This window comes from Argentina anserina, chromosome 5 (genome assembly GCF_933775445.1).
Source record: "Argentina anserina chromosome 5, drPotAnse1.1, whole genome shotgun sequence".
Lineage (NCBI taxonomy): Eukaryota > Viridiplantae > Streptophyta > Magnoliopsida > Rosales > Rosaceae > Argentina > Argentina anserina.
In genome coordinates, this window is record NC_065876.1 from 9,432,161 (window position 1) to 9,449,188 (window position 17,028).

The window sequence follows — 17,028 nt, forward strand, 5'->3', positions numbered from 1 at the left end:
CATGGAGATAACATAGGTGATGAAGAAAATACTCAATGTAGGCTCAAATGAGGTTCAATTAAGGGGTCTCAAACATGGCACATATAGGGATACATGGCTGTTTGGCTAAAGTGGTGGTATTCCTAGAAATGATCCATAAATCCTTTTTAAAATCAGAGCATTTTATGACTTAAAAGTTTTAACAATCACAAAAGTGAGTTCTAGTAAATTCTATAGTCCATTAAAAGATATGACACATAGTCATTGAATATGCAAAAAATAATGCGGTTCATGAACAACCACGAAATTTCATATTATATCTCATGAAGAAAGTACATATAGGCTCAAAAACTCACAAGTTGTTATGGACTTTAAACTGACCAAAACATGTATGTCATAATCAATCAATCCAAATCTCACATGTTCATACCAAATCCACATCATCAATGAAACTTATAATTTAATTCATATGAAATGCAAAACCATCATCTATGCATTTAGAGACATAATCATCCTAGACTTTAGGGGCATCCTAAGACTCAATAAAGCAATAAATTTTTTTATATTTTTTTTCATTTATATTTCGGATTTTTTTATATATATCATGACACAAACAATCAATGATCTTGCAACCCTACCCCACACTTAGAAAATTACATTGTCCTCAATGTAAGCTCAATAGTAAGAGTGTAATTCACAAGCATAGAATAAGATCACATATCAACACATATACAATTCAACCATAAGAGTGAAGGGATTAGAAAATTCAAATTCCCGTAGACGACTCCTCCACAGAAACGGTTGAAATGGGTTGCCTCCCATGCAGCGCTTGAGTTTTATAGTCTCTCAGCCTAGACTCTCTCATGTTCATTCTCCGTTACGCGCATCTCTCAAAATTGTGTCCTCATATGTGTGCTCCCCAAATGGCTCATATTAGGGCTTAAGTCGATGCCCATTCACCTTGAATGCCTTTCCTGTTGTATCACTTTGAATCTCAACTGCACCATGAGCAAACACGTTAGTAACAACAAATGGGCCAACCCAACGTGAACGAAGTTTCCCTAGAAACAACATAAGCCTCGAATGGAATAACAGAACTTTCTGGCCCACTTGGAACTTCTTTCCCTTAATCATTTTGTCATGATAAGCACGGGTTATCTCCTTGTAAATCCACGAAGCATCGTAAGCCTCATTCCTAATCTCCTCAAGCTCATTGAGCTGCAACTTTCGATGTAGACCTGCTTCATCCAAGCTCATGTTGAACTTCTTCACCGCCCACTATGCTCTGTGCTCTAACACCACTGGAAGGTGACATGCCTTCCCATACACCAATCTAAATGGTGACATCCCAAAAGGCGTCTTGTACACGGTCATGTAGGCATATAATGCATCATCCAACCGATCACTCCAATCCTTCCTTGTTGGACCTACAGTTTTCTCTAGAATTCCCTTGATTTCTCTATTGGACACTTCTGCCATGCCACTTATCTGAGGATGATATGGTGTCAAAACTTTGTGGGTTACTCCATCCTTCTTGAGCAATGTCTCAATTGTCCGGTTGCAGAAATAAGAACCTCTATCACTTATCAAAACATGTGGTACTCCAAACCTGCAAAATACGTTAGTTCTCAAGAAACCTGCAACCACTTTTGAATCATTAGTCCTGGTGGCCTTTGCCTCCACCCACTTCGACACATAATCAACATCCAATAAGATATACAAGAATCCTCTAGATGAAGGAAATGGACCCATGAAATCTATACCCCACACATCAAAAATTTTGACAGTAATAATAGGAGTAAGGGGCATTTGATCTCTCGGACCAATCTTACCTGTCCGTTGACACCTATCACAAGAAACACAAAACATGTATGCATCCTTAAAAATAGTAGGCCAATAAAATCCACATTCCTACACCTTCAAAGTTGTTCTACGAGGCCCAAAATGACCTCCACATAGCTCATTATGACAGAAGTTAAGAATTGACCTATGCTCATTTTCTGGGACACATCTCCTAATGACTTGATCACTACATTGTTTCCATAAATACGGTTCATCCTACATATAATGTCTGGCTATTTTCTTCAATTTAGCCTTATTAGCATGCGAAAGTGTACTAGGAAAAGTCTTAGTAACTAAATAATTGACAATGTCTGCATACAAAGGCACACTTACCTCCATCCCAAAGAGTTGCTCATCTGGGAAAGTCTCACGTAGTGGCTCTCTTTCCTTATCTCGCATGATCCTACTCAAATGATCAGCCACCACATTCTCACTTCCCTTCTTATCTCGAATCTCAAGGTCAAATTCTTGAATCAACAATATCCACCGGATCAACCTGGGCTTAGCATCTTTTTTAGTCATCAAATATTTTAAGGCTGCATGGTCAGAATACACAATAACTTTAGAATGCAAAAGATATGATCGAAATTTTTCTAAAGCAAAGATTACAACTAAAAGCTCATTTAACGTAGTCGAATAATTTATATGGGCCTCATTAAGAGTCCTAAACGCATAGTAAATCACTGCATGCTTGTTTTCTCTTCTTTGGCCCAATATTGCTCAATTGCATAGTCCGAAGTATCGCACATCAATTCGAAGGGCATGTTCCAATCCAGAGGACAAATGATGGGTGCAATAGTCAACAACTATTTCAATTTCACAAACGCTTTCTCACATGCATCATCCCATATGAACGACACCTCCTTCTGCAATAGGGTACACATAGGTCTCGCCACCATGGAAAATCCTTGATGAATCTCTTATAAAATCTTGCATGACCAAGGAAAAAACGAACCTCTCTCACAGTTGTGGGAGAGGGTAAGTGATGCACAATATCAACCTTAGCCTTGTCTACCTCAATACCCTTAGCAGATATAATATGTCCCAAAACTATCCCTTGATTCACCATGAAATGACATTTTTCCCAATTAAGCACAAGGTTAGTTTCTATACACCTTCTCAAGATTAACTATAATTTCTCTAAACATGCATCAAAGTCTTTTTCATAAACACTAAAATCATCCATAAAGACCACAATGATATTTTCGATAAAGTCAGAGAAAATAGCATACATACATCGTTGAAATGTACCTGGTGCGTTGCACAACCCAAAAGACATGCGTTGATAGGCAAAAGTGCCAAATGGACATGTAAATGTCGTCTTCTCATGATCCTCTGGATAAATGCATATCTGGTTGTACCCACTGTACCCATCTAGAAAATAATAGAACTCGTGTCCAGCTAATCTCTCCAACATCTGGTCCATGAACGGCAAAGGCATGTGATCCTTGCGTGTTGTAGCATTCAACTTCCTATAATCAATGCACATCCTATGACCGGTCACCAACCTCTGGGGTACCAACTCATTCGCCTCATTTTTCACAACAGTCACCCCACTCTTCTTAGACACAATTTGCACAGGTGAAATTCACCAATTGTCCGAGATAGGATAGATCACTCCACAATCAAGCAGCTTGATCACCTCATTTTTCACGATTTTTATCATTGGTGGGTGAAATCTCCTCTGGGCATCACGTGTAGGCTTGGTGTCATCCTCCAAAAGTATCCTATGAACACAAGTTGTAGGGCTGATCCCTTGATATCTGCCAAAGTCCATCCAATAGCGGTCTTATTCCTCTTAAGCACATAAATCAATCTAGCTTCTTGCTACTTACTCAGTGTTGATGGCACAATAACTGGTAGAGTATCATCCTTTCCAAGGTACACATACTTCAAATGATCTGGAAGCTTCTTCAATCTAACTTTGGGGCATGTACCACAGATGATAACAATTTATTAGTGGAATTGGGAATTGACAAGAAAGAGGGATACATTCTGTATGGTTGAGCTTCAAGCTCATTCACTATTTCGAAACTTTTCGGCTCAAAATCAGCCCACTCCTCTCTTGGGACACGGTCCCCATGCTTGTCAAATTCGGCCCTTTGCTCCATAGCTAATTTCTAGGCTTCCAACGTCTCTATCATAACCTGTGCAATATAATCATCAACAGAAAAGCACGAGTTAAGGTCAGAATTGGGTACTTCATTGCCTCAAAAATGTTGAAACTGATAACATTTCCGTCAAACTCCATCGTCAAACTCTTATTTTCGACATCGATGCATGTCCTTGCAGTTCTTATGAACGGTCTCCCCAAAAGTAGTGGAGTTGTCTCCAAGAGTGATACCTTCATGTCTAGCACATAAAAATCTGCAGGAAAAATCAAGTGACTGACCTGCACAAGGATATCCTCAACATACCTCTTAGGGTACTTGTTAGATCGATCTGCTAATTGGATAATCACATTATCATTTTTCAAAGGTTATAATCCTAGTGATTGATAAACATTATATAGCATGACATTTATCGAATCACCTAGATCAAGCATAACATTATCAAATAATGTGTCACCAATTTTACATGGGACAGAGAAACTTCCCGGATCCTTCATCTTAGGGGGTAGCTTCCTTTGGATGACAGTTGAAACTGTCTCATTCATCTTCACTACCTTCTCTTCCCTAATTTGTCTTCTTGAAGTGCAAAGCTCTTTAAGAAATTTCGCATACTTTGGGATCTGCTTGATACATTCCAACAATGGAAGGTTAACTTTCACCTTCCTAAAGACCTCAAACACCTCCTCATCAGATTTATCCTTCTTACTCTTTACAAACCTAGAAGGGAAAGGTACACACGAAATATGATTAGTTTTAACTAATTCATTTGAGTTAGCATTTGTACTTTTGTGTGCTTCATGGATCGACACACTCTCCTTCTTGGAGGTAGCTGGATCTTTCTCCAAGTCATTTATCATAGTCATCTCGTCACCCTCCTCAAGAACATGGGCCGTTTGGGCCTTCCTAGCAACACTAGGCCGCTCCTTTAGCTCGAGCCCACTCATTGTCATGATAGTTTGGGCTTGCTCATTCTTTGGGTTAGGGTATGACACCACTTGGAAACTTCCCTTGCTCAGGAAAACGGCTCATGAAGTCTACTATCTGACCCATATCAATGCAAACACCAAGTATCTTGTTGCTCATTGTATGTCAACCCATAGACCGCCTAAAACCTATGTTGCATTTGTGAATCAATTATCTTATGTGTCTCTTCTTAGTAGAATACAGGGATGAGAAGTGGATGCAGACAATGAAAGTTGAGATGAATGCTCTTGAAAATAATTGTGCGTGGGAGTTGGTGTCATTATCACTTGAAAAAAAAAAGACAATTAAATATCGGTGGATTTATATAGTGCAACATAATTCAGATGGGTCGGTAGACCGGTACAAAGCTAAGTTAGTGACTAAAGGCTACACTCAAAAGTGTGGAGTGGATTACGATGAGACATTTGCACCAGTTGCCAAGATAAATACAATTCGGGTACATCTTTCGCTAGCTACTAATTTGGATTGGCCTTTACAATAATTTGATGTTAAGAATGCATTCTTGCATAGTGATCTGCATGAAGAGGTTTATATAGATTTGCCTCTTGGATATGGTACTTCCACTGAAGAACATGTGGGGTGCAAATTGAAGAAGCCTCTTTATGGTTTAAAGTAGTTTCCTAGAACTTGTTTGGCCAGTTCACCAAATTCATGAAGAAAATTGGATATCGACAAGGCAATTCAAATCACACTTTTTTTTTCTGAAACATCAATGCAGTAAAGTGAATGTCTTGATTATTTATGTTGATGATATGGTTGTGACAGGTGATGACACTGAGGAGATACAAGAGTGACAAGGTTAGTTGTCTTTCGAGTTTGAGATGAAAGATTTAGGTAGTTTGAAGTTTTTTTTTTGGGGAAATGAAGTTGCTCGTGGGAAAGACTGTATTATGTTGAGTTAGAGGAAGTACGTATTAGACTTGTTGGCAGAGATGAGTATGCTTGAATGTAAACTTGTTGATACTCCTATTGAGGAAAATCATCAGTTAGTTGAGAATTTGGACCATGTCCCCACGAATAAATTGAGATATTAGAGGTTAGTTGGTCGACAATTTATATGTCTCATATTAGACCTGATTTAGCCTATACAGTTAGTGTGGTGAGTCAATTTATGCATAATCCTAGTGAGGCTCATATGGATGTTATATACAGAATCTTGAGATATTTGAAGTCTGCTCTTGGAAATAGATTAATTTTTTCCAAAAACCGCCATTTGGATTTTTTTGGATACCCTGATGCAAACTGGGCGGGTAATATTATAGATTGCAGGTCTACTTCAAATTACTTTACATTTGTTGGTGGCAATTTAGTCACTTGGAAAATGAAGAAGTAGAATGTTGTAGCTTATTCTAGTGCAGAAGCAGAGTATAGGGAATGGAACGAGGACCATGTGAGATGATGTGGTTGAGAAACTTATCAAAAGACTAGGGGTTCAAGCAGAGAAAAGCTATGTCGCTTATATTGTAATAATAAGGCTGCAATTGAAATTGTTCATAATCTTGTTCAACATGATTGAACAAAATATATGGAGGTAGACCAACATTTTATTAAGGAAAAGTCGGATAACTAAATTAGCTTCTTTCCTTTTGTCCTTATTAAAGACCAGCTAGCTGATATTCTTACAAAGGCTCTTTCTAGTAAGGATTTTCATGACTCACTAGACAAGTTAGGCATTGGTAATCTGTATGCACCAATTTGAGAGAAATTGTTGGCGTGATTCATCATATGATGCATATTATTACGATTGTATTAGGAGTTTTGTGTAATACTTTATTGTAATTAGTTTCCTGTCAGGGTGTATTATGTTTATAAACTCAATTATTGGTCTCAACTAGAAATTGCCCAATTATGTTAGTCATTCTTGACTCTACCCTCCTAAGACATAGCAAAAAAAAAAAAAAACACCTCAGTTACCTCCTAACCTACCAAGCTAAGGTTTTGACAAGCTCGACGACGCATGGTTATAATAGAATTCAATGGTCTACAATTAAGGTAAGGTTATTTCTTTTCTCTTCCTATTTCTGTTTGTGTTTCTTTCTCTCCTATTCTTCTTTGTTGATCAATGAAATTTGTTCCGAGTGAGCCAATATGGAAGAGAAAAGCTAGGATGAAGGTGTAATCCACTCTTGTTGTTCATACGGTTTGGTTATGCCCCATCCACTATATGCCGTCGTGTAGCAGAATTGAGGGAATGAGAGAGCAAAAACTAAATCGCCTCTTTTTTTTATGTAAGGGTTAGTGTGGCTGCCCTCAAGCCTTCATTAATGAATCCGTCGAATATAAGGGGGGACGTGAAGCCTAAACTCCTAATTACAAAGACTTGACATAATATCAAAGATCCTTACAAACAAGTACTCAATAAAGCACAAATTAGCAAAGATTACTATACTAATGGCAACTCTAGTTTCTTTCAGAGAACGGTGATATGGTGGAGAGATCACTAGTTACGTAACTCAATCAACGATGAAGCAGTAATTACATATCTTAATGTCTAATAAAACAACTTTCCAACTATGTTGCTACCGGAAAATAAATCCGGCGACACTTAGTCTTACTATGCCACTAGGCGACAACGACCATTTGACGAAATAATGAACTCACCGCCTACCTAGAGCAGACAAGGCACATTGAGTGCACACACATACACAAAACCCGACTTGCCCTAAACTTGGGCTTATTACACGCAAACCGCCTCATGTATCTGGTAGGTACATTATCACTCTTCCTATATATAATAAATCTTGATGCATGAACATTTTTTTTGCAAAGAGAGAAAAGATGAAGTGAAACAGATCATCGTACATGAAAGGATTCGTTTTCATTTATGCGAGTTCGGTCTGCCTCAAATACTTAGAGCATCTGGCATGGGGACGTAAATTTGTGTTCATATTCAAATTTTGGATGGGTTTTGGATTCAAAATGTGGAATAAGCAATGTTCTAAATATCCCAATATATCTTCGATATATCCCCAATATTAAGAAAACGATACGATAAGTTGCTTATCGGTCTATTATATCGGTCAACCCGAAAAATCAAGTCAAATGGCGTTATATCGGGTCAAACCGAGTTTAACCCGATATATCGGTGCTTTAAAAAAAATTAAAACCACGTCGTTTTGAAAAAATAATTTTAAAAGAATGAAAGTTTCGTCGATAGCATTCGATGACGAGAGAGTTTATAATGAATGATCACCTCTATTTTTATTAATTAATACTATTTATGTATTTTAATTGTCAAAATAATCAAAAAAGAATTATGAAGTTTATTTAGTACATTTACTTCTATAAGTTTTAATTTCTCAAGTTTATTTGGTGTATTTTGATGTATATGTTTATAAATATATTAAATTTAATTAAAATTTAGCAAAAACGATAAATCTGATATAATATGATATATCGCGATATATCCCCGTTATATTCTTATTTTATAAAACAGATACGATGCCGATAACCGCTATTTAGACAATTGGGAATAAGAAAGGTAATTTTAGACATATTTTACACTACGCTGAAACTTCGCGATATATATCATTAACTGTAGGGTGCGGCTATTACCACCCTATAGTCTGCTTAGTTCACCCTACAAAAAAAATATTCCGATTATACTTTGTTAACTTTTTTTTTGCAAATTGACAAGAATTAGAAGAAAATAAAATTGAAGAGAATCACCATCACCCGTCATTGTTTTGCAGCCTTGTTTTTCTTCTTCTTCTTCTTCTTTTTATTTTTCTTCTTAGTTTTTGGTTTTCCAGGCCATTACATGCAAAACCTCTCGATCAATTAGTAATTGATTCTTAATTATCTATGCTTATTATTCCAATCAATTACGAATATCAATATCAACTCGATTGTTTGGTATTTTGATCTGATAAATCTCTATGTACTTAAACAATACTAATTTTCTTTTTTAATGGCTACATACAATCCGGGCAAAATTATAAAATTGATCATTTAATTCTAATGTCGAATCTCAAGTTTTGAAAACCTGCTATAGTTTATTAAAAAGATTTGATCATGGCAGATCGTTAGATTTGCAAGATTGCAGCAATGATTTGTTTTTGTTTTTAAATTTTATTTAAGGGTAAAATTGAAAAATTCAGTGTAAAATATAAAATGTAAAGTAAACTGAGTAGACAATAAGATGACAGTAGCCGCACCCTTACTTGTATTGGATCGATGCTGGAAGTACAATAATAGTAAAATCTATCGAGCTATAAGAAATCAAGATCGTCGCTTCAAAAAAGAAATGAAGATCGAATGTACGTACATGTTCATCACAGTCTCACAGAGATTGAAGAAAAAGTGTGAGAAATATCTCATCTGATCAAAGAGATATGAGCTAGCTGATATCAATTACTGAGTCCTCAAACTTTTCCTCAGGTGGCGGGCCACTAATTAATTAGCTATATACAGCATTGCTATATAGTGATACTTTCGTCGGTCTGAAGCTCACTACTCTACATTGATTCTGTCACGAGAACTTCTATTCATACATTCAAAAACAGTATTTAGACCCCTTATTCAGTGGAATTTTATTTTGCTTTTACAAAAATCTAAAATACTATTTAGACCTCAACAGTTTTCTTAAAATACCCATTATCTAATTTGGTATATTAAATCAGACTACTATTAATTTTTTTTCCTACTCTATTTCAAATTTATTTATTATATACAACTCGGAAAATGTATAATAATCAAATAAACTATTTTCTCGAATTAATTCATTATTTCACTTGTTTTCTAAATTCATAATAAATATATATACTCACCAAGAATTAACATCAACGTATATGAAATATTATAATTAAGAGTTTTGTTATTTGACTAAAATCAAAGTTTATGAGAAATTTTAGATAGTTATATAGTTTATACTTAAATCATCTACATTTAATTTGATGTTAATAATCTACATTTAATTTTTGACTTATGATGTTTATCAAAAAAGAAGGTAACCAATTAAATCATTTATATAGTTTGATATCCCATTTTGAGATTTTTTAGCAATAAATATAAAGGATAATTTTCTACATTTGTAATTTAGAATAAATAAGTTAAGAATTATGTTTTTGTAATTTCATAGGAATTAATGAAGTCAAAAGTATCTAGGAAAAAGATGGAGGTCTAAGTGTCATTTTAGGAGGTATGAATAGAAACTCACTTATGTCATTCCTAAGCTAGGTTCAGTTTTCTGGCAACGTATGCATTGTCTATTATATATACTAGAACAGTAGAACATGCTAAATTCTTATTTTTTTTAGAACAAATAAGGATTTTTCTTATAGAGTATTGCTAGTGCGCCACAATATGACGTCAAATTCAACATTATAATCTTATGTGGCATGCATTGTTACCTTGTCACGTCAGTAATTAAAATAATTATTAAATGTCATTTTTAAATAAAAAGATTATCATATCTTTATTAATCCAACGGCTTTAAATTATTATAAAAATTATATTTTTGTGGTTCTTTTTTTCATCACGATAATGCTTCTAAAATATAATTAAAAATTTAACATTTATGAAAATATGCTTGAAATATATATGTGTGTGTGTGTGCGCGCAAAAAATATTTTCAAAATACGTGTCTATCCTAAATATTTTTGTTAGAGATTTTTTTCATATTTTTTTAATTTATTAATAATTTGATAGAGAATATATGGTAATTGTAGTCATTAATTATATCCATTAATATAATTAGTAAATGTAAAAAAAATTAGAAACTGAACAAGGTCATGATTCAAATTTGAAAAATTTCTAAATGAGATTTTTTTGGGTAAGATTCTTAATTAAGAGGATACACAAATTCAAAGATAATTGATTAATTCAATTAATAAACAAAAAAAAACCTTTTCATTGAAAGAGTGATTATCCCATTTTAATCGTAGTGGCTGCTGCTATAACTCCTTCAACCAGTAGTTGCTTATAAGAGCTTTTATCTGTTCTTTGCTGGAGGCTCGTTGAGAGTCTTTAAATTTTAATAGGAATATCCAGCAGCTGCTGCAGTTAGAACAACAATAAGGCCTTTCTTTTTTTAATCACAGACTGTTTACTCCAATATGAATTTATCTTTGGGGTATTCAGGGCTTTAGTGAGACTCAAGTTGACGATTAGTGACGCCAAAAGTCTTATATTGGACGATCAATGGTTGGGGAATTGACCCAATCCCGAGATCATGGGCTGTAGTATTCATTGGTTGTTGAGCTGCTTTCTTTCAGATTGTGGAAGCTTAATGAAAATAAATTATCGTCGTATAGTAACAATCAGTGTGAAATGAAAAAAAAGAAAGAAAAAGAAGTCCTCTCCTCCTGTGGCAGACAATTGAATTAGTAAGACTTCCTTACCTATTATCGGTATAGAATGAAGACTACGCTCATCTCCCTAACGAAGACTACATTTAGGCGAGCCTGTGGTACGTAGTGAGTTTTAACTAGATGAAATTTTTTTGGTAAGATTCTTTTGTTTTGGTAATTAATTATCCCTTAATTATTGTTGAAATCACCGTGAATTAATAAATGATAAAAAAATTAAATTATTTTGCAATGATATGATTGTATTTTTATTTAAAAATGAAATTTTGTAATATTTTAATTACTGACGTGAGCTAATGATGTCGCGTGCCACATAGAATTATGGTGCCAGATTTAACGTCATATTGTGGCACTAAAACATTTTTCTTCCTAATAATAGTGGAGATAATGGGTGGATGCAATGCATAGAATTATTTGGAAAAGAAAATAAATTTTTTAATTCTATTTATATTTATATTTTTAAATTTTTATCCCTTATTTATATTTTTCAATTTTGAATTAATACATGCTATAAGGATTTTATATGTAATTTCACATAACATGGTTTAATTATAATAGTTTAAATTATAAAATACCATTAAATGACCGTTTTCATTATTCTTTTTTGTAAGGACACTATAATCTTTTTTCACTGAAAGAAGACCAATTTTACTATTTATGTTATACCAAAAATACCCACATACCTTTACCCAAATCTTTTTTTTTTTTACTTCCATTTCCTCAAACCCACCGCCCATTTTCGTTTGAACCCTCAATGCCAGAGAGGACCACCCGTAATGGAGTTGATCTCCATCAACACCACCGTCCAACGACCACCATTCTCATGCTAGCCGCCACTTCCTGCTCCTCCTCTACGTGGCTCCGAGCTCATCGGAGCCGTTGTGTGTATCTCCTCCTTTGCTTCCTGATCCTAATTCCTTAATTTTATCTTCGCCAGAATTGAATCTTTCGCCTCCGCTGCGCTTGACTAGATTGCCTCTGACTAGCTCTCTCTTTGGTGATGCGTTGAAGACGGAGACTCGAAGCCTCAATGGCGAAGGCTCGTTGCACGATCTAGAAGCCACACAAAAAAACCTCTGATTTGCCACATGACCAATGGTCTGGCTCCACCAAGTCGACCGCGAATCAGAGCACATAGAAGAAGAGTACCTTGCCGGAGATGAAGAGAACACCAAAGACCAGGTCACTATGAACATCAAGCTCGAGGAGGTCACCGTCATCACCAAGGAAGAGAAGCTTTCCTCGATCTATATGTTTTTCTCTATGATTCATTTCATATTTGAATTCTTAGGGCTTGTAGAGTTTTGGTAGCTAGGGATTGGGGTTTTGATCAGCTCTGTTTTGTATATGTTTGTAGGAAATCTAAGCTGTAATGATTTGATATGAGAATAGGTGGAAGGACTGTGGCACCGAAATAGTAAAGTTTCTAAAGTATATGAAATATATTTCTGCAACATCCAGAGTAGCTTTTGGTGATGGGTGTAGGCAATAACTTTTGCATGTGTACGTAGTAGCATTTGTTGTTATGGGCAGTAAATATTTAGGTCTCTGTTAGTATCTTTCTAATTTATTGAAAGTATTTTTCAATGTTGTAATAATATCTTCTAACATAATGTCACTATAATACATTTTATTGTTTGTGCTAGTCGTTTTTTAGCCAGTGACAGTATATTTTATTCTACTTAATGTTGTAATAGTATCTTTGTAACATTGAGATAATATATTTGCAGTAAATCGTTGGGAAAATCGCTATAGTATCTTTTATTGCATTGACAATGTCTTTTATTGTTGGTGGTAGCTCTGTTCATCATTGATAGTGATGGTGATAATAGGTATAACTTTGTCTGATGAAGCTTTCTTTGTTGTTAGTAGTAGCTTTTGATGACAATGATAAAAATAACTTTTTCTTTGCTTGATAATAGCTTTGTTTCTCATATAGTAACTTTGGTAGACATACATAGTAGCTTCTATTTAGCCCAACTATAGATTTTGTGTGGCTTGGTAGTAGCTTTTAGGACCTCATTGCAATTTACCGGAAATCTCATCATAGTTGCTTTTATTGCTAGCGATGGTACCTTTTGGTGCTCATGATAGTATCTTTCTGACATCTCCAAAATATGTCAGAGATCTCGCCAAAGTCACATAAAAGTCCTCGGAGTCGGCCGAAAGTCGTCAGAGACTTTACTAGAGACCTAAATAAGGAGGGGGGAATATTTGAGTATTTTTAGCACTCTAGTGACAGTCGGTAATGTTTTTTCATTTTAATGCCTATAATGAAAGTCGTTTTATGGCAAAATGTGAGAAACAATATTTGGGTGTTCTTATTTGAAAATATGAATTATAAATTAACTTTTAAGTGTAATTGCCCCTACCAATTGAACAATAAAAGGATTGGCTTCGCCCGGGTTCGAACCGGAGACCTTCAGTGTGTTAGACTGACGTGATAACCAACTACACCACGAAACCTTGTTGCTTATGATGCCTGGCTTTATCTTTAGGACACGTTTAATCTAAGAAGTAGCCAACAACCCTAAAACTCCAAATTCTCGGTTACTCACTCACCTTCGTCTCTTTCCGTCAGTCTCTCTCACACTCTCCCGACTCCCTCCAACTTCAACTTCCGGCCATGTACCGAATTGCTTCAAATCTAGCTTCGTCCTTGGCCTCCTCTACTTCCAACAAACTCGTACCTTCCCCAATCTCCCTGTCTCTCTTTTCTTCTATATCTCATTTCTTTGCAATTTTCTCAATTTTGTTACGAAACCTTATATTTCTTCTTCTGCTAATTGCAAGGTCTACGCTAGGGTTATACGCAATAGGAACTATGTGGCGGCGCAAGATCTCACCTTCAATCTTGGTGCACGCGCCGCCTTGTTTGAGGCTGCTGACGCTGCCAGGTTCACCATGGCCGCCCTCGCACAACGCGTCTCTGAGCTCGGAGAGGCCTTCAGAGTTCAAATTGGTCTGAAGGTATTGGATTGTTGCGTCATGTGCAGCTACATGTGTGACGAAATCGGAAACTCGGTGTATGCGTTTGATTTGTTTGTCTGTGTTTGTTTTAATCTGTTTCGCGTCTGTTGGTTTGATTCAGGATGGTGTTACAGTTAAGAATGTGAGTGAGACATTTGCGGAACAGGTCGCTAAAGGTAGCAGTACTGTTCTAATGTCTTGTCTTTGGTTGTGTTCCAATAAATTAAGGAAGTCCTGTTTTCTTTGATACATGAAAGAAAAGCTGCATCAAACCGCTCCGACATCAATTTGTTAGAATTCCATTGCTTTTAGTGCTGAAATTTTGAATTGGCGGTGGCTTCATCTTATGAATTTAGTTGGTACTGGATTTGAACTTGAAAGTGGTGATGCAAGTTCTACTTTGTTACCTTGGAAGAATTAATGTTGTGTGTGTTTCGGTAATGTGCATACCTTCATGAAGTGATGTTAATTATCTCATTTATCTGGCTGCAGGCACAACTTCTGATGCTGTATTGACCCAGGAAACACTCACAGAAGGTTGCCAGTCCATAGGTGCTCGGGTAAGTTTGTTTTTCTAATTGATTGAAACTCTGTCCATATCTCAGTGAAAGTTGTACTTTTTCTGAGAGTGTTACTTTTTAAGACATGCTGAGGGTATTCTTTGTTTTACGATTGATATACCAGTTAAAGCATAGGGGGATAGTTTGTTTTTGAAGCACTAGTTATTATTCATTGCTATGACTGGATATTTATATGACATATAGGTTGGTATGTTTTTATACATATCTTTATCGGTGATTCACAATGAAAATGTAATGAATAGGTTCCCTCTATTTTTGCAAATGGTCAACAAGAGATTGGAGAGTTCTTAGCAAGGGCATTGGAGAACATTGAGAAGAAAGGACTAGTAAGTCTGTAGTCTATAATTGGTCTGTTAACTGGGAACTAAGCCTCTGTGCCCCTCTCTTTCTCTCGCTAATAAAGCAGTGTAGCAATGATATGATTAAGCATAAAATGGCCCTCGAGCCTGAGAAGAAAAGAGTAATTCTAGACCTTAGTTTGGAAATGCAATGGTGCACAATACATGAATACAGTAGAAGTGCTTGTATCATATGATTCAATCACACTACTAATCATATCTTTCACAGACATTAAACTCATATTTATAATTGTTAATCAGTAAATGTGTGCATTCCTGTAGCAAATATCTGTCAAGCTTACCATATAGAAAATTTATCTGAACAATTCATCCCACTAGCTGAAGTATTGTTCCAAAAACTGGAGACCCTTCAAAAACAACCTTTTGAGATTTGATGACAGTACATACGTATTAGGTGGCTAAGTGCCTAAGCATGCTTTCCTTCACATATTCAAAGACATCTAAGTGCCCTAGTTTCTCTTGATCCACCAAATTAGAAATTAAGACACGTAAACTATATGGATTTGATGTTCAACCATCTAACAGACACAAGCTTGTACACAAATGCACACCACGTGATTTCCTCCACTACGATTAGTACACATTAGCATGGTGATGACTAAATGGGTGATGCAATGGTTGAGCAAGAGTGCAATCAAAGCGCACACAGAGAGTTTGTGTAGATATATGGGAGCAAAATGACAAACGTTAGATTTCATAGCTTTCACAGATGGAATTTTTATAGTATTACAAATGTAGAGGTAACTCTTCCTTTGGGTCACCTATTTTTCACTCTTGTTTTTGAAGGCTTGAAGCCAGACACATGAGAACACAATGCAGTTGTGTTATAAGTTTGCATGTTTCCTTGATGTTTCTCGTTACTCTTGAACATTTGTCATTGTGCACTGTTGTAACTAGTGGATTATATTCAGGTTTCTTCCCTCAAATATCCTGGTATTGGGGAAAGCAGGAGAACCACTTTCGATGATCTAGCTACCTGCACTACGCGAGAGGTAATTCACCTTTTCTAAGCCCCATATTTGATACATATCGACTTGTATATAATTCGTGTATTTGTTGTATAGGTTGTGAGTGATGATGGCAGTTTCATTATCGACAGACTGCTGATGTCACCCACATTAAATCAATTGATTCGTCATAATAGAACTGAGAAAAGTCGCGCGAACCGTAATCGAGCTTTAGATAAATGCCCCCAAAAGCAAGGAGTATGCCTTCGGGTTTTTACAAGAACACCCAAGAAGCCAAATTCAGCTCTGCGTAAGGTAGCTAAAGTAAGGCTAAGCAATCGGAATGATGTATTTTCTTACATTCCAGGTGAAGGTCATAATTTGCAGGAGCATTCCATGGTCTTAATAAGAGGGGGCAGAGTGAAAGATTTGCCAGGTGTGAAGTTTCACTGTATCAGAGGAGTCAAGGATTTACTGGGACTTCCAAACCGAAGAAGAGGGCGATCAAAATATGGTGCAGAAAAGCCCAAGAGCGCCTGAAAACAGTCTCCTTTTCCCTTCGTATTTCTGTATTGGGTCGTATTGCTAGTCATTGAATGCTGTAAGAAAGCTGGTGCAATTTGGAAAACAAAGATTTGTCTGAAATAGAATAAGGGATCAATATGTAGTATTCTTATTGAAAGTTTGGAACGGTGGAATTTGGATTCTTTGATTAGTACAAGGTTCATAAGATAAAATTGTGTAGGAATTCTTAATTTGTATGGCTAATGTAGTTGCAAACTTGCAATGGTTCTGTTTTTCTGTTGCACTGTTGAAATCCAAATGAAATTCACAGCAGTCCGAGTCTTAACCCAAGTCAAACCATTGGAATCCAGTTGATAGTGTAAGTTAAATCATCTTTCTCCAAACCAAGCTGATCTAAGAAGCCGGTACTAATTATTCTCTGA

At 35.9% G+C, this 17,028-nt stretch overlaps 2 protein-coding genes and 1 non-coding gene across 4 annotated transcripts; 1 reads left to right on the forward strand and 2 right to left on the reverse strand.

Annotated features, from left to right (window-relative positions):
* Window positions 1-912: 912 nt before the first annotated feature.
* On the reverse strand, window positions 913-1,236 carry LOC126795461 (uncharacterized). Its single transcript, XM_050522298.1, has one exon. It carries the CDS (start codon window positions 1,234-1,236, stop codon window positions 913-915), a length of 324 nt encoding a protein of 107 aa, XP_050378255.1.
* Window positions 1,237-13,616: 12,380 nt separating this feature from the next.
* Window positions 13,617-13,690, reverse strand: TRNAV-AAC (transfer RNA valine (anticodon AAC)). The gene has a single exon. It is a non-coding gene; the product is annotated as a tRNA-Val (tRNA).
* Window positions 13,691-13,769: 79 nt separating this feature from the next.
* LOC126794650 (uncharacterized) lies at window positions 13,770-16,889 on the forward strand. 2 transcript variants are annotated; one of them, XM_050521412.1, is made up of 7 exons: window positions 13,770-13,910; window positions 14,018-14,194; window positions 14,316-14,370; window positions 14,687-14,754; window positions 15,018-15,101; window positions 16,046-16,126; window positions 16,199-16,888. In XM_050521412.1, the coding sequence occupies exons 1-7, from the start codon at window positions 13,851-13,853 to the stop codon at window positions 16,619-16,621; spliced, it is 948 nt and encodes a 315-aa protein (XP_050377369.1). In that variant the 5' UTR covers window positions 13,770-13,850; the 3' UTR covers window positions 16,622-16,888. The 2 variants fall into 2 exon arrangements, with proteins under 2 accessions (XP_050377369.1, XP_050377370.1); XM_050521413.1 differs by lacking the exon at window positions 15,018-15,101 and having other exon boundaries at window positions 16,199-16,889.
* Window positions 16,890-17,028: the final 139 nt, after the last annotated feature.

Bases quoted from the DNA above. Each gene is read 5' to 3' on its own strand.
- LOC126794650 (XM_050521412.1), top strand. From the start codon at position 13,851: ATGTACCGAATTGCTTCAAATCTAGCTTCGTCCTTGGCCTCCTCTACT. The intron at 13,911-14,017 runs GTACCTTCCCCA...GCTAATTGCAAG, and splicing joins CCTCTACTTCCAACAAACTC to GTCTACGCTAGGGTTATACG. The intron at 14,371-14,686 runs GTAGCAGTACTG...ATCTGGCTGCAG, and splicing joins TGCGGAACAGGTCGCTAAAG to GCACAACTTCTGATGCTGTA.
- LOC126795461 (XM_050522298.1), bottom strand. From the start codon at position 1,236: ATGAGCTTGGATGAAGCAGGTCTACATCGAAAGTTGCAGCTCAATGAG.